We start from the raw sequence: 22,349 nt of genomic DNA on the forward strand, positions 1-22,349 counted from the left end.
CAGCTCCAACTGGTATGCGCGCACATCTACAAACACGCGCGCACACACACACACATACACACACACTCCATACTTTCTCCCTCAGTGCTTAAGATCATCTGTCTTCAACGTTTGGAAATTGAATTTACACTACAGCAGAATAGCTGGCTCTCAGTAATTTTCAAGGGGAGAAAGGGCATCTTTCCTTCCCCAGGATCTGAGTACAACAGCTTAAAAATAGAACAATGTGTTTTGGGTGTTTTTCTTTTCATCCTTTGCATCAATAGCAGGTGTACAGTTACAGACACAAAGAGCTAGATTCACGTCTTCTGTGTGCCTGTGGAGGATTCCCAGAGTTATCCAGGGAGCAAGACCTGGCCTAAAATGTTTAGTAAAATGAAAATAACCCAATACAGCTGTGTGTTACTAACGCTGCCGTATCACATGACTTTATTATTCTCCTCCCATAGTGACTCTAGGAGGTAAATGCCCAGTGGAAGAAAATTTCACCAAGAACAATTTTTAGGTACCAGTAAACCATACAAAGTTAAAAACTTAAAAAGTCCGATTAGAACAACTGACTCGGCTACTGTAGAATTGCAGGCTTTGAAATGGTTAGGGAGAGGGTGCTGAAAATTGAAATGCTTCCACTGGAGAGCATAGCTACAGCTTCACAAACCAAATGTGAGATTAATTTGCTAGTTTGCTTTTTAATGCATTTTCTAAGACGTACTTCCTAAGTTGTTTTATGATGTCTTCGGGGCATTGACCTCACATGTGCTCTGTGACTGAACTCCTCGTCCATTTTGCAGCAGGTCCGTGGTCAGTAATGGCATTCCTTAATGAATAAGTTCACACATAAGTTTACAGCGTGGAAGCGGCATCCCCCGCTAGCACACTTCTCGGCAGCTACATGCAATTCTTTCACTTCCTCCCTGAGGAAATGGTTTATAATAGATTTGAACAGATGCTAGGTGTTTGGCAGCATGGGGAGGGGTACTAGTTTTCAAATTTTGGGTTATTTCATGTCTCCCAATTAGAAATTCAACAGCCTGTATGCCTTCGATGTGCTCCAGCGTTCACAGAAATACCTAACCTGACTCCGCTCTTAGCCCTCGTGAGCTCTCTTAACCTATTTTATTAGTTCTGACGACATCACTGCTAAATCCTTGTCTGTCAGAGTCCAATCTGGTAAACATGCACAGGCAGATCTGATTTGGCACTAAAATTGCTCCTTCTTTCTAAATGTGCTTTTCCAGTTGTCCTGACAGCAAAGGCAAGCGTTGCCAGGACCCCATCTTACAGGTTATCACAGTTCCCCAGCTCCCCTTCCACAGTGCTCCTCTTTTCTTCTGCCAGAACGTGGCTCCCCCAGCACTGCTCTGCCTGCCAGCCTGTGAGCATTAAGACCAGCCCTGGGTTGGAGCTCTGTCTGTAGCTCTGGGACTGGCATACAATAAGTGCTCAATAAATTGCTTTCAAATGAGCCAAGGATGGTTCGCCAAGGAAAAAGTAGAATGTTCCTGTTTCCTTCTTAATCAGCTTCAATGTCAGAATCTTCCTCGGAAGCGTTTCCTATGCCCCGCCAGGAGCGTAAAGAAAACTTTGTGCAGACAGAAAACCCTCAGTGCATTGGATAAGCCAGTGGAAATGTTCTCATGCTTCCAAACACCCGGTGGAGGATTAAGGAGCACGTTTGTGTATCCTGTGTGCTGATTCCCAGTGAATGGTTATTCTGTTCCCCTTCTTTACGCATTTATCTCCCTACTTGAAATATTTTACATCTCTACTCATCTGGAAGTTATCCCACAAGCCCTCATGAGGCATTTTCACGTGCTGCGGCCTCAGCGAGGCTGTCGATACACTTCTCAGGGAGCATGGGCTCTACTGCTTCCTTTATTTTCCCTGTCAAACCTCGTCTGACTCTGTGCTTTCACTGGATACTCGGCAAATAGGTCCTGACAACATCTACCATATGTTTTTATGCTTCATTCCCTTCCGTGTCCTCACTGCTTTTGTGCTCTGAGTCATGCACCTTGGCTACTGTCTAGGTGAGGTTGTTAGTTCATTCAGTATTGAGCTCCTCCCGTCAGCTGCGTTAGGTGCTGAAGAAGGAAGTCACAGAGCTGTTAAACAGGGACTCCGGGCTCTGGATGTCCTTGCTCTGTGGAGAGATGAGATGTTTAATTCTGAAAACTTGAAGAGGGGCCAACTGAGCAGTGCAGAGTATAGGATCAAAGGAGAGGAGGCTCCCTCCGGCTGCATGTATCCGTGGTAATCCCTGTTTGCTTCTTAAGAACACAAACTTTGGAACTCTCAGACTAGTTTTCATACCAGACTAGTTTTTCAGCACTGTTTAGCTATGGGGGAAGTCTTTGCTTTGGCATTCAAGGCTTACCAATGGAGTGGAAATAACGGTAGTGATAGTAATAGAAATACTTGTTGTCCATGACACGTGGGGGGACCCTGAGGTGAGCTCAGCTGAGATCGTGGCTGTGAGGGTACTCTGTGTGAATTGCAGGCACGGGACTGATGTTAGTGATTACAGCCACTTTGGGATTCTGCTTTGATACTGTAAACATCAAGTTCAAATGCCCTTTGGCTTCCTTGCTGGAGAGTATTCGGTGAAAGGCCCTTCCTTGCTTGTGCATCTCGCGTCTGACCAGAGAGGATCATTTCCCCAGCCTTGGCGCGGGCCTCATCAGTGACCCATGCCTGGGCTGTCACTAATTGGAAGCCAGTTTCAGAAATCGTGTTGTGTGTTACTCCACCTCCTTTCAGCTGATTTGCTACTTCCTAAGACATGCTCGCTGCAGCTTGTCAATATTTCTGAGCAAGGAAACTGCTCGTAGATGACCCTGAGTAAACCATTAAAGTCCCTTTACTTTCTACGTTAGAATAAAAAACCCATTCGCCAAAAAAGCTCATGACCTTCCAGGACTGGGAAAACTTTATTTGTTGTAAACTTAACCGGTTTCAAATTGGTGTGCTAACACAAAGCTTTAAACTACTTTGCAAAGTTCGTGGTGGAGCTTCTGTTCTGTCCTAGCCTCACCGCTAACTAGTGGTGTCACTTCGTACATTACTGAGCCTCTTGGTTTCTTGGACTCACTTTCCTTAGCCATGACCTAGCCCCAGTTTTAAGCATTTAATTTTGGCTTTTTGATAACAGACCTGGTTTCCAAGGGTGTTTGCAGATTCTCCCATGGGATTGTGTTCTCTACAATCAAGTTTCCGTAGCATTAAGATGTGTGCAAATTAGAGACAGTGCTACATGGTTTACTTAGTCTGGGACAGAGCCTGGCACATGGTAATTCCTCAAAAATTGGCAAAATAATGTGTGATTTACATCTGAAGATGAAAACATATGAGAACACTGGTATTGCCATTCAGATCATGTTTACCCTCTTCTACCTTAAAATGGTGAAGTGATGATCTTGACTGAAGATTTATTCTTTGATTGGTCAGTGACTTTTAAAATTTCACCTGCATATTAATTGCTAGCAGTTACTGAGTATAAAAGACATGCTGGGCATTGAACACACATACTTGTTATTCCTTCTGCAAGATCATTATTATTATCCCCATTTTCAGATGAGGAAACTTCCCAAGGTGTCCCTGGCAGCAAGTGGCCAAACCTGTGTTCAAACTCAGATCTATTTGTCACAAAAGCCCCCTCTCTGTAGTGTCATGCGGTGTGGCCGCTAGATTTGTACTGGATCGATTTATAATGCTCAAGGGCATTTGTTGCCTTAATTTTACTGCCTGTGATAAAGTCTTTTCTCCACATGAGCTAAATATTCTGCACAATTTTCCCATACTTGTACACTTAAGTTTTTATGTCACGTGTGGTTGATCATTTGATTATTTGGTGAGAATATGACTTGTCTACCCAACGAAAGAACTCCTTGAGAATAGGAACTACTGTTTGGACATTTGCATCTCAGCCCTAGTTACAGTGACGAGTTATAGTAGATATTACATAAATAACTCATTGATTTGTGAATTGAGTACAGTGGCTTAGTTATTCCTACCTGCTGAATTTGCAGGCTTTGTCAGTCATCATTCGTTCAACAAAATATCTATTGGATCCCTACTGTGATAGCCACTGGACATAGAGCAATAAATACAGACCATTAGATATGTTCAGAACTGAGGTCTACAACCTGGAAAACCACAAGCTGATATGTTACTGGTGGAAGGAGTAAAAGTAAAGATGAATTAAAGGCATACACTTAAATAATGGACTTCTTAATGATCAATGTAACACATTCAGAATTGTTTGCCAATGAGTTACCCAGTGAACTTTCCTGAAGCCTAAAATAATTATTATGTTATTTCTTTCTCATATGAATAACTTACGTTTTTTGTTTTGTTTGTAAATTTTATTTATTTTTGGCTGCGTTGGGTCTTCGTTGCTACACTCGGGCTTTCTCTCTAGTTGCGGCAAGTGGGCGCTACTCTTCGTTGCAGTGCACGGTTTTCTCATTGTGGTGGCTTCTTTTGTTGCAGAGCACGGGCTCTAGGTGCGTGGGCTTCAGTAGTTGCAGCACTCGGGATCAGCAGTTTCGGCACGTGGGCTCAGTAGTTGTGGCGCGTGGGCTCAGTTGCTCCGCAGCATGTGGGATCCTCCTGGACCAGGGCTCGAACCCATGTCCCCTGCACTGGCATGCAGACTCTTAACCACTACACCACCAGGGAAGTCCTGAAAAACTTATGTTTGTATTAATCCTTGACATATTTACGTATCTACCCGATGACATTACATTCCCATTTAATAGAGAAAAATATTTATCAGTGTATAATTTTCTAGATTGATACTACTGGTTCTTTTAGGAAAAGAGAGTTATTTCCTAAAGTTACAAAGTCAGGCTTACTGTATTCTCACAAAACATCTTGTGACAGTTCCCTATACTACAAGGAATCTCTTTATGTTTTAAAAATACTCCCTTCCTATAATAACATTTGGCTGTGGAATTCCTGATACAATTTATTTTGGTTATTCTGAAATTTTAAAGTCTTCTATAATACCTCTGACAATAAAATAGAACCTAATGAAACGGTGGTCTGGACTTGAAACTGACAGAACATTTATATCTAAAGAGTGTTTGAGGCTCCACGGCAACCTGGAAAGATACCTGGTAAAGTACCCTAGTGTACTTATAAAAAAAACACTGTCCTGTTCCTTTTTTTTTTTTTTATCAACAACTTAAAGACCCAGAAGGCACCTACACTGTGTTTTGAGATGATATAAGCCCCCAAAGAATGGCTTCAACCGCATATGCCTCTAAGCACAAGTCAAAATGACTTCAATGGGCTGCAGTGCTGCATGGAAACCAACAAAATGAAGTTGAGCAGAGGATAAATGCACATTTCTGCTTTTAGATTCAAAAGATTCAATCACAGGATGGGGAGCGACTGAGCTTGGCAGCCGTTAATGTGACTAAAAGCTTAATGTGAACCAACAGTAGGATGTGGTGGCTAAAAATGAATGAACATAGTCGTGTGCTTCCTCGGTAGAATTAGGAAAATAGTTCACTGTACTCTGCAGTGGTCACAACGCCTTGGGAGTATTTGTTTAGTGCCAAGCACATTCGGGAGCACCTTTGACAAAGCAGGGTATCTACTAAGAGGGTGTTGAATCCAATCCAAGACACATTTATTGGACATCTATTTGGGGCAGGTGATGTGCTAACCGCTGTGCAGAATAAAGATGTGAAGAGACATTACCAGTCTCTAGCCTCAAGGAGTTGAAAATATTAATGGAGAGCCCAACAGGTACAGACATGACTGTAAAACAAAGCCAGCTCTGAAGCCGAGAAGCACAAAAAGAGTGCTCTGGGAATTCAGGAGCTGGACCGGCGGGAGGATTTCCACAGGAAACGAGGACAAGAGCAGAAGAAGCCTTAAAAGCAAAGATGCAGAGACAGGAAAACTCAAGTCGTGTCTAGGGAATACTGAGTAGTCTAGGTTGCCCAGAAGAATACGGTAGAATCGGCCCTCGTAGGAAATGAAGCTGAGAAAAGAAGGTTTGGATCAGAGCATGAGGGCCCCGATCGGTAGTCAGTGGGAAGGATTACAGGTAGATGAACCTCTGAAAACAGTGATACATGAGGATCAGTTGGAGAAATGATGTGTATTTAGTCTGGAGAAAAGAAGACCGAGGTCTCTCTGATAAATGTGGACCGGACTTGCTCTGTGTTCCTCCAGAAGCAAAAATGTATCTCAGGGGCAATATAAAGAACCAGATTTCAGTTCTTTTTAAGCACCGGTTTTTAAAAATCAAAGCTGCCCCACAATGAAGAGTTAGCCTAGGAGGTGGTGAGTGCCATCGTGGATGGGGTCAGAGAAGGTTTGATAACTGCCACTCTGAAGGGTATGGGGTGGAGGGGATACTGCAGCTTCACCAAGAGACCTGGGAGTTCCAGGAATTACCCAAAGGCCTTTGCAATGTGCAGTTACCCATGGTTGAGGTTTCTTTTTTCTCTTTGATTTAGGATATCTGTTATATCAACTTCTGATTTAGGATATCTGTATATCTCTTTGATTTAGGATATCTGTATATCAACTTCTGAATAAAGCTGGCATGTTATGACTCTCCAGTTCAACAAGGTATTGGACTAATTCTAATGCAGGCTGCCCACTGCTTTGACAGTAGCCACTCATCATCACTGCTTTACTTTTCAGCACGTGCACCAAGACTTTTTTACTATGATGTAAGGCATCCTTTCAAATACGAATTTAACAGATTTTTGTCAGAATTCCCCATTAGACGAATCAAATGCAAATCAACAATTGATACAAGACCAGTGCAGAGAAGACTTTATTTTACAAAGAATCTCCAGGGCAGTTCTGGGGGTAGAAAGATTTGAGTTGAAATGCCAACAATAGCCGCTTACTAGCTGTGTGATCAGAGCACGTGGTGTCACCTCCCCGTTTCCCAATCTGTAAATGGTTATTGACCATTGTTAAGCCCCAACCACGCAAGTCATGTGAGAGGATTAAATCAGATAAAGCACTTAGCATGTGCCTAGGAATATAAGGTCTAATTTTACCTACTGAGATCTCACATTTTACAGTAGTGTTCCAAGGAGTCTTTCAGACCTAAAATATTTTTTAAAAACAAACAAAAAAAAATGACCATCATCATGGCTAAGATATGTGCCAGATGTTGTTCTAAGGCATCACATGCTGAATTTATTTAATTCTCAGAACAATCTTATGAAGTAAATCCTATTATTATCCCTCATTTACTGAGACACAGAGAGGTTGCATATCTTGACCAGTCACAAGCTAATAAGTAAGGGAGCCAGGATTCAAATCAAGCAAACCTTTCAGTTTATTACAATCATTTCCTTCCAGGATATGCCAAAAATTTCCCTATTTTCCTCCCAATTCCATCTCAAATCATTCTGCTGGATAATTTTATGCATTTCATTTATTCAGGGCTGTCTCACAATAATATATTTTTAAGTCTTCTTACTAAATACATGAGGGCCTTAATGATCATGTCTTTGGCCAGAGCATTGAGAAGGTCCTTAATGAAATGTGAGTGAACACGTAAGTGAGAAATTTTTAACTATGAAAGCAATTAGTATAGCCACTTTCAAAAGAAGTAAGTTACCCTTAATATAACTTCACTTCCTTACTGCCACTTTCCATTATTTGTGATGGGGCAGTCATAGTCATTTGAATTAGTCATTTGAAATCAGTATTTTGTACCTGCTTTTCTTTACTTTATTTATAAATCTTTTATCCCATATTCCTTGTTAAAGACAATGTCCCCAGTTCATATTCTCTCTCTCTCTCCCTCCCCCTCTCTCTTTGCCATTCTGTGTTACCAAATTTTACTCCAATGTGCCCATCCACTAGTTGTGTTTTTTTCCAAACACTGGTGACTGTATCGTTACCCACCCTCTCCCTAAATCCCAAGTTAAAGAATAATATTACCAATCCAACGCATGCACCGTCAGTCTCAAAATCAACCAAATGTCATTTCCACATCTTTTCTTTGACATCCTCCAGCTCCTTGAAGTCTACTCAAGATAAGCGAAATTCGATATAAGGGGCTGCCTGTAGTTTTCTTCGGAGAATTTTTTGGAATTCCTAAATACCCCATGGAAAAAAACATCAAAATATGAAACTGATGCTGCAAAACTAACTTCTTTGTGTAGAAGGAAAAAAGCTGTAAAGTGTTGCACCACTTCTAGTGGAATATATCAGGAATAATTCAATTCCATTGTCGCCCTTGGCCCTGGGGGCAAAAATGCAGCTTTTCCTGTTCCAAGGAGGGAATGTTCTCTGACTTATGTAAGGCAGAGATGAGGGAAGCCAACCAATTCTAGAGTTCACGGTCTTTTTCACTCTGCGAAGTGATACTGCTTTATTGTTAGGGTCAGGTAGTTGGGGGCATAATCTCCCACTCCCTGGGTGCAACTATTCCTTTACAGATTAGATAAGAACAATTGATGAACTTTTAAGTGCTGAGCAAACTAATCAGAACTGAAAGGAGGTGTGTTGGCCATACCAAGAAATATGCTGACTGAGATAAAATCACCTTCTGAACTGTTTCCCCATCCCATACGTCTCTGCTTTAAGTCTCCCTTTCCTTCTCTTTTCTCTCTCCCCTTTCTTATCTGTCATTCCTCAACTCTCTTATCTCCACTAGCATCCTCTTCTCCTCAACCCCAACTCTATCCCCAAAGACTTAATTCTGTACACTCTCTTAACTGGTCGAAACATGGACTTGAATTTTTTTTTTTTTTCACTCACACACACTGTATTTTATTTTTACAAGAGATAAATAAACTGACACCAAGCATTGTAAATGGATGACCACAACAAAAGCAACGATGATTGCAATTACCAACCACGAAACACACTCATACTATGCGGACTTGAATTTTTTTTAATTTATTCTTTTATGTAGTATATAAGATTCTATATTCTGGATTTAATTCAGAAAATAGCTGAGGTGAACATGTTTTACTCTCAACTATTTCTTTCTTTTTTTTTTTTTTTTTTTAAGAAATATACCTTTTAAAAATATCTTAATTTCAGTTTCAGGCAACAGAACTTAACCTCAGTTCATTGCAGAGTTTTCAGGTTGGGTTATGGTTCCAGAATCTTTTGATGGCAAGGAATTGGAGGGGTGGGGTGGACCTTGGGTCTCATAGTTTGTACGACACTTTTGGCCCCAGGAATCTCTGCTGCTTCCCAGCCTCCTCAAGGCCTGGAGTCACACTCCTGCTTCAACTGTTCTGGGAATCTGGGCCAGATGGATTTGGGTTTTAATGTCCATATGTCGCTTTCAGTTTCTATGAGGCTTTCAATTCCTTTTTTTCCTGCAAGGGACAGGCCTTCCATGGGAAGAATAGAGCACCCCTTGAGTCTGACATGTTCTGCAGTCAACTCATGATGCCCTTTGATTAACTTGGGACAAGTCTGGCCCAGTGGTAGAACTCAGTCCCATTCAGCATCCTGCCAGCTAGAAATGTGCTTTTTTTTTTTTTTAACATCTTTATTGGAGTATAATTGCATTACGATGGTGTGTTAGTTTTTGCTGTATAACAAAGTAAATCAGATATGCATACATGTATCCCCATATCCCCTCCCTCTTGCGTCTCCCTCCCACCCTCCCTATCGCACTCCTCTAGGGTTGATCTCCCTGTGCTATGCGGCTGCTTCCCACTAGCTATTTTAGAAAATGTGCTGTTTTGATCACCACCTTCTTAAGAAAGTTGCACGAGGCCCAGAACATAAAGGTCTTTTCCGTGGCACGTTAGACAACCCCAAGTAAAGAGGGCTGTTACGGAAATCGCAAACAACTCATCCGGTGGTTGGTTGTAAATCGTGATTCTTTTGCAAAGGCAGAGGGGGCTGGAGCTCTGGCCCTCAAAGAACTTCCTCTCATTAAACCAGAGCAATTTGCTGCTCTCTGCGTGCTCTTTCTGTTGTGAGTGAAGTCACCTACTTTCCCCGTTCACATCAGTGCTCCTGGCGGGGGCTGGTTGAAGGTCCACTGCCTGTGGCTATGACTTTCCACATCACAGGGGTCTCTTTTCAAAGCCAGGCTTCACAGGTATAACCAAGAGTCGTCTGATTGGCCCTTGCCCTAACCACCCAACCCACGCTTTTTCTTTTAGCTGCTATTTTCTGTGGTCCTGGGTTTCTAAGTCTTGGCGAGAAGACAGTCATTCCTTTGTGCTCAGCTGCTGCACAATGAGGTAACCAAAGAAAGGGTCTCGGTCTGAGGCTGTCAGCTGTTACTAATCACTACTCCCCAGCTCATCGTGGGTCCCACTCGCCTCTCCCTCTTGCTCTGCTTAGCGCACATAAAGAAGATGAACGACTCCCTGCTTCCTCTTCAAAAAAAGCGTATTGTGTGGCACATTCCAATACCGTGAGCGAAGGATGGGCTAGTGTATGGGGTGAACGGTCACCTCTCCGTGGGGCTCGCGCCAGCAGCGATGGGCTGTGAGACGTGAAACTCAGAGCTGGCCCTTCTGAGAGTTTCCTGAGACCTTGCTGAGAGAGAGAGGAGGTCGATGCGGTAGGTTCCCGCGTTACTGGAACCATTCATGGCAGGGCTGTGTCAGGCTGTGATGAGGCTATTGGATGGTTAAGGCCAGTGTAGAGAAGAGCAAAGCTTGACCACTCAGAGGGCTTCACCAGCTGGTACCCCGGAGAAGCAGTCCCCCTCCCTGCCCACCCCCCGCCAAAGGTTAAGGGGAAGGACCCAGAAGCTCTTGGACACGAGAGGTAGCAGCCGTTGAAGCTGGGCCTCTGCTTCCCCTCACTGCTTCCTTCTGTGAAAGTTCATTTTCAAGGATGTCTATGGCCGGGGAAAAGGGATCGTTTGCTCAGTCCTACCAGACTGAGAATAAAAGGTGATTTATGATAGGACTTTTTCTGCCAATGATACTAGTGTCTGCTCTGCTAGCTTTTCTATTTAACACTCTTTTGAAAGAGGAAGTTTCCCTTTTACCTTTCCACACTGCATTCTACTAATGCACACTAGAGCTCAAAAAAAGACTCATTGACAAGTTGTAAGGGTCAAGTTAAAAAATCAACTTGCCTGACAAATGCCATCACAAGTGGTAAATTTGTAAGGAAGCTTCCTTGTCGTTCTCATGCAGTATAACTTCATGAAACTAAGTGGTGTTATAGGTGAATGAAACGCCAAGTTCTGTGAGACTGTGAACAGCCATAACGGGAAGGAAAAGTTGGCCAGGGTGAAAACCCATGTGAGAATACTTGTGATTTAATTGCCTGTGAATTCCACAAAATCATTGTCAGCTCTTTGTGGAGATGGTTTAACTCTCTTCACTAAGAATCACTGATTAAAGCAAAAGAATCACGAATTAAAGTAAAAGAATTTTCTTTGCTCAATATTCCACGAAAAAAACCTTTTCTAAAACTTTTTCCCTTGTTACAATGTCTGTAGAATTTCTGTTCAAATGAGTTGACCAGATTCCAGAAATCAGCACTGTCCTGTCCTAGGTCCCCGCTAGCGAGATGGGATGAGGTCTTGGGTATGGTGGGTGGGCAGCCCGAGGGCATCAGAAGCAAGGTGAAAGGAAGGGAAGCCCATAGCCTGTGGCTCCTTGTTAAAGCCTCTACTATTAACTGAAAGGGGGTAGATACCAGTGTTTGCAAACCTTTTTTTCTTTTTTTTTTTTTTTACCAGAACCCACAAATGTATTTTACACTGTGACCTGGCTACACACGGACATACACACACAGAGCTGAAAAAAGTTTCACAAAACAATACCTTTACCCCATGTATGCACTCTATTGTTTTCTATCCTCTTTCATTAATGGATAAAAATACTAGCCGTGACCCACTTAAGCACGTGTTAGACCCCACCCCCTCTTCCATTCCCTTCTCTGCATGGAGCTGTGCCAGCCTCCCGCCCCTCCTGCCCTGCTCTGATGACCTCCCAGCTCTGGAGATAAAGCTCCAGGTGATACCGGGTCGCTCCCCACAAGGTCTGTCTCTCCTTCTTCAAGATAGAAGGAACCTCACTATTTTGGATTAATTGGCGGGAAGAGCAATGAAAATTGGTGAGTCCGCATTGCAGAGCGCTTTAAACAAGAGCAACTTTAGTGCTCGCCATTTGAACAGGAGCCTAATCTAAATGCTTTTTTAAAAAGTGTGTGGCCTCCTTCGGGCATAACAGCCGCAGTGGTGGTAAGAATGACTATTCAACAAACATTTACTGGGCGCCTTCCTGTGCAGACACTGTTTGGGGCAAGGAGGCTACATCAATGAATAAGACATATGGTTCTGCTCTCTTGGCACTAAAATTCTAGTAGAGGGAGTCATATAATAATCATAACTAACATTTATCAAGGACCTATTTTGTACAGATTCTTTACGTAAGTTTTCCCTACACTTGCAATGTGGGTATTATTATCTTCTTGTCTAGGTGAAATGGAGGCTCAGACAGGTCAAATAACACTTAGAGAGTAGCTTATTATTTATCTGATTAATTAATAATAATAACAGCTAACGTTTCTTGAATGCTTACTATGTGCCAAGCACTATGCTAAGTGCTTTCTGTACAGAAGTCCCTTTAATGTCATGAAAACCCTGTGAGAGAGCTTTCCTTATTCCCATTCTACAGATGAGGAAACTGAGGCTTACAGAGGTCACGTGCTACCAGAGCTAGAAGTGGAATCCAGGTATTCTAACTTCAGGGCCGGAACTCTTAATCGCTGCACCACCATTTTTCAAGAAGAATGTGCTTCTATGGGGCTTCCCTGGTGGCACAGTGGTTGAGAATCTGCCTGCTAATTCAGGGCACACGGGTTCGAGCCCTGGTCTGGGAAGATCCCACATGCCGTGGAGCAACTAGGCCCGTGAGCCACAACTACTGAGCCTGCGCGTCTGGAGCCTGTGCTCTGCAACAAGAGAGGCCGCAATAGTGAGAGGCCCGCACACCGCAATGAAGAGTGGCCCTCGCTTGCCACAACTAGAGAAAGCCCTGACACAGAAACGAAGACCCAACACAGCCAAAAATAAATAAATTAATTAATTAATTAAAGAGCCAGATTTAAAAAAAAAAAGAAGAAGAATGTGCTTCTAAAAATGCCTGAGGTTGGCCTCAAGTAGTTTGAAATATTGTCTCTTCGATGAAATTCTGAGGTTATAACCAGCGTATTCATTGTGATGCAAAATTATGATAGTTTTTTTTTTAAGAATTCTTTCTTTTTTGTGTTTTTTTTAAATTTATTTATTTAATTTATTTTATTTTTTGGGCGCATTGGGTTTTTGTTGCTGCGCACGGGCTTTCTCTAGTTGCGGCGAGCAGGGGCTACCCTTCGTTGCGGTGAGCAGGCTTCTCATGGCGGTGGCTTCTCTTGTTGCGGAGCACGGGCTCTAGGCACATGGGCTTCAATAGTTGCAGCACACGGGCTCGGTAGTTGTGGCTCATGGGCTCTACAGCACAGGCTCAGTAGTTGTGGTGCACAGGCTTAGTTGCTCCACGGCATGTGGGATCTTCCTGGACCAGGGCTCAAACTCGTGTCCCCTGCATTGGTAGGAGGATTCTTAACCACTGCACCACCAGGGAAGCCCCTTATGATACTGTTTCTAACCTAACTTTTAAAGATTTGCCTTCTGTTCCAGAACCCCTAGAATCATAGAACTTTTTTTTTTCCAATCTAGTCTATAAAGAAGCCAGAGACAATATTTCAGTGAAAAAAACCTTCGCATAGTTTTAGACAGAGATTTAAAGTCATTTGTTTCACACTCACTCCCTCCCCCTCACCGCCTTTCCTCGGAGCTTTGTGGCTCTCCTGTTCACTGTCCATTGCTGAGGGTTCCAGTGTGCCCTTGCTCCAGAAATGGGCAGCTGCTTTAGGACACAAGAGCTCATTCTTCAGTCTGTAAATATGAAGTATATTGTATTTCTAGAGCTTAACTTTCTTATTAAAAAAAATCATTCAAATGAATACGGTACATACTAGAGCTCATCCTTGATTTCCTTGTAAGTTTGCCCATCTTGAAATTCTAGGAGGGTTGAGAACAGGCGGCTTTCATTAGATGAGTGTTTGAGAAGCCCATGGTGGAGAAGGAGTATATGTAAAATAAAATAACAACTGAGACAGAACAATATTCTTGAATCAGCTGTTGCCATCCCCCCTTTTCCGTCCTCTCTGGGCTGATCCAGTGGCCCTGGAAGAACAATGAAACACCACGAGGACGAGTAGAAAGACAATTCATAACAGACCGCTTCTTCTTTAGATTTCACATTTCAAACCAGAAATAGGAGTTATTGGGGGAATAGACTGAGACACATTAATGTATAAGACAGATTTTTAGCTGATGGAAGAATAAAATCCATGCAAATAATAGAGCCTTGGGAACTTGACATTATTGATGTTACCCTTTCATACTTGACTGAATACATATTTCATTTATCTGAGAAGTCATACCAATATTATACCAGAAGAAATCTAATTTACAATAGACTTAGAGAGTTCTATACACATATTTAGGAAACACTCCCTCCCCACCCCACCCAACAACGTGAACTTGGTGCACATCTGTTGTGCTGAACTGATTGCCTAAATAATCAGGTAAATACATATTGACCCATTTGTATCAAGAAACTCTCTTCTCTTCCTTTCCTCTCTCTTCAGAGTGACTGCTGCCTAAAATACCCAGGTATTTTGAAGAAAAGTCTAAATCTTTTACATTGTAGAAAATGTCTTGTTCAATCTTTCTTAGATGCCATACTCATTGGTAAACATATAATAGGTTTTCAGGAATGAATGATGGATTAGTTTCTTGATGACCAGTTATTGACAGGTTGATTTTTAGAAAAGAAAGTAAGACCATGTGCCCACAGTCAGCAAATATCCATGACCCTCCACCCTCCATTAGAACATGCTCTGGGCTGTTTTTCTAGGAATAGAGAGGAATTTGAACTGATTGATCAGCTCTCTGGCTAGTCCTTCCAGTGACCAGTGTTACTTCCCCTCAGGGTGGGGAAGGTCAGAGTTTTTCCACAGTTACCTCCCTTTGTCAAATTTTCTTCCAGTCAGGTGGCTTATTTCAATATTGAACTCAAAAGCAAGAAAGTTAGCATGGATAACAAGCAAGTGAAATGTGGGTGACTCCTAGCTTGTCCATCAGAATTGAGGTATAGTGGAAAGGGTACTCCCTTGAGATTGTGGGTACGAATCCTACCACTGCTGTTTACTAGCTGTGCAACACTGGGCAAGTTACTTAACATCTCTGGCCTCGTCTCTTTACCTTTCAAATGGTGTCAACAATATCTACAACATACAGTTATCATGAAATTAGATGAATATGTGCCATTGATCAGAGGGCGAATTTGGTGAGTTAGTGAACCAGCACAAAAGTTAACTGAATATTTACAAAACATATAAACTTACAAACATGTCATTGTAATTGGAAGAACTCTCACAGAATTTGTAGCAATAGACAATACAGTATTTCTCTGAGTTTCAAGAGGATCTCAATTCTGATGACAGATTGTTTTCATAATAAAGATGTCAGGATGTCTTGAATGGAGCTGGTTTAGCTAAGCCCAGATCAAATGAAGCAAAAGGGACCAGTCAAGATCATTATCTTTACTACTTGCTCTGGAATGTGTTTCTCAAATACGTATTTAGATGAACACATAGTTGTCATAACATACTCCCGCAAGTACCTACATACCCAAGGGACCTCTTTCCCCCTCACCACAGTGCCCTTTTCTTATATATATATATATATATATATATATTTTTTTTTTTTTTTTTTTTTCTTTCGGTACACGGGCCTCTCACTGTTGCGGCCTCTCCCGTTGCGGAGCACAGCCTCCAGACTCACAGGCTCAGCGGCCATGGCTCACGGGCCCAGTCGTTCCGCGGCATGTGGGATCTTCCCAGACCGGGGCACAAACCCGTGTCCCCTGCATCGGCAGGCGGACTCTCAACCACTGCGCCACCAGGGAAGCCCCTCTTCCATGTATTTTAAAGTGACAAGGCTCAATGCAAACTTTTCCCTTCTCAAACATTTAGGGCACTTCCTACCAGAGTTCCCTTTTCTACAAAGTGATTTAGTACTTTACCCTTGTGCCCAGACGCGTGTCATCTCTAGCGTAGAGCTTTGTCTGGAATTTCAGGAGGCGGGAGAAAGAAGATGGTCACAGAGTCTGGGTAAGAGACAGGAAGAATGACAGCTTGCTTATGTGGAGTTTCACCTTCCAGAGCTCTTCCTCCATTTTCTTGACTCCACCAGCATCAAGGCTATTCTCTTTCAGGCCCGGTGTTGTGACAGATTGTCCACATCCATCCTGCTGTTGCCCTGATGACAGTGTGTGGCTTTGCTTCTAGTGGTCCCTTTAGTTTTACAAGCCTGCCTCAGAGAAAAGGGGAGTGGTTAGAATTGGAAGGAGGAGAGGGGATGCTGGGGTACCCTGAGCAGCAGTGGGCAGGCAGCCCCGCTGTGGGACACCAGACCCCTTTTAGGGGAAGGACCTACGTGGAGAATCGGTTAATGAAGATACTCCCACGCATTCCCTCTTCCGCTGAAACGATCGGAGCTGCTGCTTTATCCTCTTTCAGAGGAACAAGGTCAATATGCAGAGGTTGGTGAGGCCTCTCATTTGACTGTTGATTCTCCTGGGCTCATTGCTAAAAAATGCCTCAATGTTTGTCTTCATCTATTTCAGAATTAGAGCATATGGAGAAAATACTTTCTTATCGGTTTTCATTTTTTTTAAACTTTATTTCTTTAAAAAAAATACCTATAAACTTTGTTTCCTGGAGCCGATGGCCCTGTAGCTGTGGATTCTGGTATAATTTTCCCCATCCCTCACCCATGGTGGGAGGGAGGGAGATTTAAGCCTCCTCCTTTGTCTGCCACGTTGGTTTCCAGTGCTCTGCCTTGACCACTTAGCGCTCTCTCTGAATAGCTATAGGTCGGGAATAGTGGGCAGGAGCAGCAGAGAAGAGTTGGCGAGAGAACGGAACAGCACCACAGAATAGAAGGCGAGAGGGAAAGAAAGCATCTCGGAGGAAGAAAATACTGCCGCCTGGTACCCCTAGCAGAGATATCCGGCCTTTTGTGCCCACACCACTCGCCCACCGAAGAATTGCAGGCTTCAGTGGTGACAAGCTCAGGCAATGGTGGGAAAGAGAGTGGGCCCCTTCTGGGAGAAATGATTTCAAGCACAGGAAAGCCAAGATGTTTTGAGATATGATGGAGACCTGAGAATGAACCTGGGGGGATGGGACCACTTGGACTGAGAACAGATTAGCCCATTTTTAATGATGGTGAAGTGTTGGAGTGGAGCCTCCCCCATAAGTGGGTATTAATCCTGGGTTTCAAGAAACCCAGGGCAAGGATAAAAGAAGCTAAGTTCATGCGTTAAAGTCAAAATTGGCCTCCTTGTTTGTGGGACTGTAGTTGGTTTTCTCAGGGGGAGAAAGCACGTTAAATTCAGTTACACAAGATCTGGGTTCAAGTTCCCCCTTCACTTTACTTGGTGTTAACTAAGACCTTAGAAAGTTACTTATTTGTTTTTTAATCTGCCTTATAAATTGTTACAAATAAGAACGTAGCAGGTACTAAGTGCTTATTATGAAAATTATGAATGATATGATTCAAATACACATGAAATTATAAGTTGAAGGTCATGGCTTCAGTTCCCATAGAGCTCATTACCATTGTATCAAGATTTGGGGGCAAACCCAGCGAGGTATCTGGCAATCATGGACACTGTTTTTTTCAATACTTTACCTTACTCTAAATATCAATACATTGGTATGAACAGGGTCACTACCTACATGTTGAACCACTACTAGAATCTGATACTGATCATTGAAATACAATATAAACTTTTAATACGTTTAGAGAATCATGATTTTAAATAGTAAGGAAAATAGTTTGATTAACTATAATTGGATGATGCTATAATTGGATTTTAGTGTTTTAGCGGATTTGGGGAGGAGGAAGAAGGAAGAGAAGTGAGGAAATGGTTAATGAAACAGAAGAGCCCATATTATTATTAAGATGACTTAATCTCTTGAGAGTTTTGGGTCATTTCCAATTTTTTTCCATCCCAAGAGGTATGGAGATGTGTTCCATTGGCTAGAGCAGTTAGGGAAACCTTCAAAGTCATACCTCCTCTCTCACAGGGGATAATGCCTTGCCTGAGGTAGATTTTGAAGATGTCCTAAAAATGAGGGAAAGAATGTTTCCCATGAGATAAGATACTCCAGGCCTATGGGACAAGGTGGAGGAAGACAGAGTGCAAAAATGAGAAGAACCCCACCAACATGATTCTTTTTAAAAAATTGTGATGAGATGAGATAAAATGAAACAACAGAGAAGCTATTCGAGAACTTTGGCCTACTTTAAATGTAAATTGAAGATAAATCAGTAGGTGATTAGAATAGCTGAAATTTTACGTAAATATATCCCAAAAGAAAGACTCCCAAGTACATACATAAAATAATAATTCTTATAAAAGAACTTAATGACAGTTAATCTGTGTGAGTCTGCACAGTGCTCAGAACTTGAGATATGCTTAGATTATTCTGCCAGAAATCTTTTAAGGTATCTCTTCACACACACACACACACACACACACACACACACACACACACAAAACTCACTAATTAACACTCACATCTTCCCCAACTAGTAGCAACCTAGGAAAGAATTTGATTGCCCCTTCAAACCATCAGAGAGCCACATGATATCAATTCTTGGGGCAGAAAATAGGTGATCACGTGTTTGCTGACACAGCTGATGCCTAGCCATTCCATGGCTTTTTCCCTTCACCTTTCGTTGACGGCCTGATTAAATTTGGTGCCAAGTTCTCATAACATGTATAAAATCCCATTGCTGGGTGGGAGAGGGTAGGGGAGTGGTGAAGGAAATGCTCTTCCCGTGACCTTCCACTGGAAAATTCCCTGAACTGATTTGCTGAAAATCTCCTTCTGTTTGCCTTCCCCAGGAATGGCGGCCCTAGATAGTAAGGCGTCAGGGAAGATGGGGATGCGAGCTGTAGTCTATTACATGACTACGACCATCATTGCCGTGGTGATTGGCATAATCATTGTCATCATCATCCATCCTGGGAAGGGCACAAAGGAAAACATGCACAGAGAAGGCAAAATTGTACAAGTGACAGCTGCAGACGCCTTCCTGGACTTGATCAGGTACGTCCTTGCAAGCCCATCATTTTGGGTATATTTTGACCACCCAACTCCTCTTATTGGGGGAGCTGATCAAACCCTAGAAGAGGTATCTGACTCAACCAGTTCTGCTGGGCTTGAAATGAAGGTCACATCTTTACCTCTTTCTAACAGAAATTGAAGTAAGTGTCCGTTTTCTGATCTCATGTGAAAGAGGTGAGAAGAGCAAGGAGAAGATAAGGATTTAAGAGCCCTGCTTTTAGGATTCGGAACCTGAGCACTCAGTCATCCTCTCAACTGTGCAGCTCACCTTGCAATATTACTAGTTCTTTTGTGTGTGTGACTTTTTTACTGAAGTATATTGCTGTACAATTACATATGTTACGGGTGTACAATATAGTGATTCACAGCTTTTACAGGTTATCTTCCATTTATAGTTATTATAACATATTGGCTTTCTTCCCTGCATTGTACCATATATCCTTGTGGCTTATTTTATACCTAATAGTTTGTACCTCTTACTCCCCTACCCCTATATTGGCCCCTCCTTCCCTCTCCCCACTGGTAACCACTAGTTTGTTCTCTATATCTGTGAGTCTGCTTCTTTTTTTGTTATAATCACTAATTGGTTGTATTTTTTAGATTCCACATATAAGTGATAATCATATAGTATTTGTCTCTCTCTGTCTGATTTATCTCACTTAACATAATGCCTTTCAATAATTCTTGACCTACTTTTCTCAAGTCTTCCTCTCTAAGGCTACTTTTCTTTCAAGTATAGCCTGTTCATTGGACTCTTCTAATGTGGAACTTGTGATCTGTATCATCATCCATTGTACACGACAATTTATTTCCAGAAGGGACTTTAGAGATCATCTGATCATACCTGTCCCAAGGTTTTCCTTTTGTACTATTTGTGAAGAAAGGATTTGGCAGATCAATAATAAAAGACTAAAGGATGGCTTCTTTAGCATTGTTTTATACACAAACAGTACACTGATCACGAATTAGCTTATCTAATACTTGAAACAGACTTGAGGATAGAATATGTTGGACACAGAACTGAGAAGTAAGCCCAAGTTTGAGCCTGGCACCTCCCTGCCTGCTCTCTCTCCACACTTGCCTTTGCATCGGTCAGTTGCTCGTAGGAAGCGTATTGCGAGCCCAGAAGGATCACTGAACAGGGTTTGCAAAGGTGTGGGCAGGGTAAAGGGAAGCTACAAGTGATGGTGAGACACTAGAGGACTAACAGCAATAGGAAGCTGTTTTGTTACCACCTGTGGCTCTGAGGAAAGGAAGGGAGCCATTACTGGAAGTCAGGACGGGCTGTGTCCTGAGGGAAAGGACCCTCAGGATAGGGGCTACAGCTCTAATTTGGAGGGAGGAAGCTGTTGCCCAAGCTGCCAGAGAGAGAGCCGGAAGAATATATACATCCACTTCTCTCCTCCCACTGCCCTGTGATCTGTCAGCGCCTCACACTGGACAAACCCAACAGGAAGCCAGAAGGTGAGGGGTCAGCCTCCCAGGCACAGAGCAGGATGGAGAGTGGATGGAGAAAGGCAAATGGAAGATATCCCAGCACGGACCTCTCAGTGCCCCACCTGCTTAGCGTTCCTCCAGCAAGTAGCCCACCCAGGCTGTCCTCCCCAAACCTAGCCCTTTCCTCCCTTCTCTACAACGTACTTGCAGACTGGCTTACCAATCCTAGATACCTACTCTAAAGGATTCCCCACCGACTATCTGAGAGAACCTCCTCCTAGGGACTTGAGTTCACGTGCCATCTCAAGGAATGGGTCTGTGGCTGGTAGATTCAAGAGTGATTTGGGCAACAAAGGGTCTCTTCAGCAGCACCTATCATGAGTGACTTTGTATCATCTGTATGTAAGCACAAGGCAGCCCCACGGTACCTCCCTGAAAGCCCTTTTCAGGGAGTTAATCGCAATTATCCGAAGGTAACAAGTCAGTCTGTATTATTTCATACCAAGCTGGCACCCAATGATAATGACTTTATTTAATTCGTACAATTAATTAAGGCTTTTCACCATTTTTTTTTCAGGAACTTTACCCTCAGGGAGTTTGGATTAGGGGTATTTTATTATATTTTCTTTCTGTATAATTTCTACTCCTTATTTAAAGAATTGGGATCTTGTCATTCTCTGTCTGGTGTGTTTCTGCCCCTCCTTGCCCCAGTGACAAGTGTAAGACTAACCTGTCCCCACCCAGACACCTGGTTCGAGCATTTATCTTGGAATCTCCTAAACTCACTTTTCTCTCAGGGTTTGTAGAAACAGACCCATAGAGCATAGATGGGAAGGACAAAGAAACAGGATGGTCTAGGCCAGAGATCCCCAACTTTTTGGCACCAGGAACCAGTTTCGTGGAAGACAATTTTTTCCACGGACGGGGGCTGGGGAGTGGGGATGGTCAGGCGGTAATGCGAGCGATGCCGAGCGGCAGGTGAAGCTTTGCTGGCTGGCCCACTGCTCACAACCTGCTCCACAGCCCGGCGGCTGGGGACCCCTGGCCTAGGCAGTAGGAGGAAACCAGAGTTTATAACCCTAAAATCTGATTGATGACACACACCTGCTGGAATCTCAGACTCTCCAGCTGCCTGGGTCATGTCTCCTTCTCCCGCAGTCTTTAGTCTTGGAGACCTAGTGATAGTTTAATCCAATCTCCTCTTTAACAGATGAGTCAGCTGAGACCTACATGGGTGCCATGACTTAGCCAAGGTCATACAGCTGGCTACAGATTCCCCAGCGAGAGTGTTGCCCCTTACTTCTTCCCCACCATGAACACAAACACTGCACTGAGGCAGTAACAAACCCTGCCACATGGGCCTCAAGTTCAAATTTTGTGGGCCCTCTCCCTGTTGGTCACCAAAGAGCCTCAGAAGCTCTAGCAATTCAGAGTCAATATCTCATCCCCCAGAGGGCCTTTGGGAGGACTCTGTGGAGAACAGTCTAACCGTGACGTTTGATTCGGAGCACTTGGTCCTTAAACACATGGCGTGATACCAAAATGGCCATTATTGAATAATACCTCAGTTAACCAGAATGCTTATGATAAAGGCATTTCCATTCTCGCTTGGGTTTTTCCTAGGAGCAGGGTTTGATGTTGGAATGAAAAATCCCATTGTCTGACAAAAGGACAGATGAGTTGAATTCGGGACTTCCTTGAACTAAATGGGCCACACTGAGAGATGA

The 22,349-nt window shown here is 43.0% G+C and overlaps 1 protein-coding gene across 1 annotated transcript in view; it reads left to right on the forward strand.

Moving 5' to 3' along the window:
• SLC1A3 (solute carrier family 1 member 3) overlaps window positions 1-22,349 on the forward strand; it is a 75,041-nt gene that overhangs the window by 38,659 nt on the left and 14,033 nt on the right. Inside the window, exon 4 of the mRNA XM_067730528.1 lies at window positions 18,963-19,167. Within this exon, the coding sequence (XP_067586629.1) occupies window positions 18,963-19,167 (205 nt within the window). The remainder of the gene's footprint in view (window positions 1-18,962; window positions 19,168-22,349) is intronic.

The sequence above is a fragment of the Pseudorca crassidens genome, chromosome 3 (genome assembly GCF_039906515.1).
Source record: "Pseudorca crassidens isolate mPseCra1 chromosome 3, mPseCra1.hap1, whole genome shotgun sequence".
Classification (NCBI taxonomy): domain Eukaryota; kingdom Metazoa; phylum Chordata; class Mammalia; order Artiodactyla; family Delphinidae; genus Pseudorca; species Pseudorca crassidens.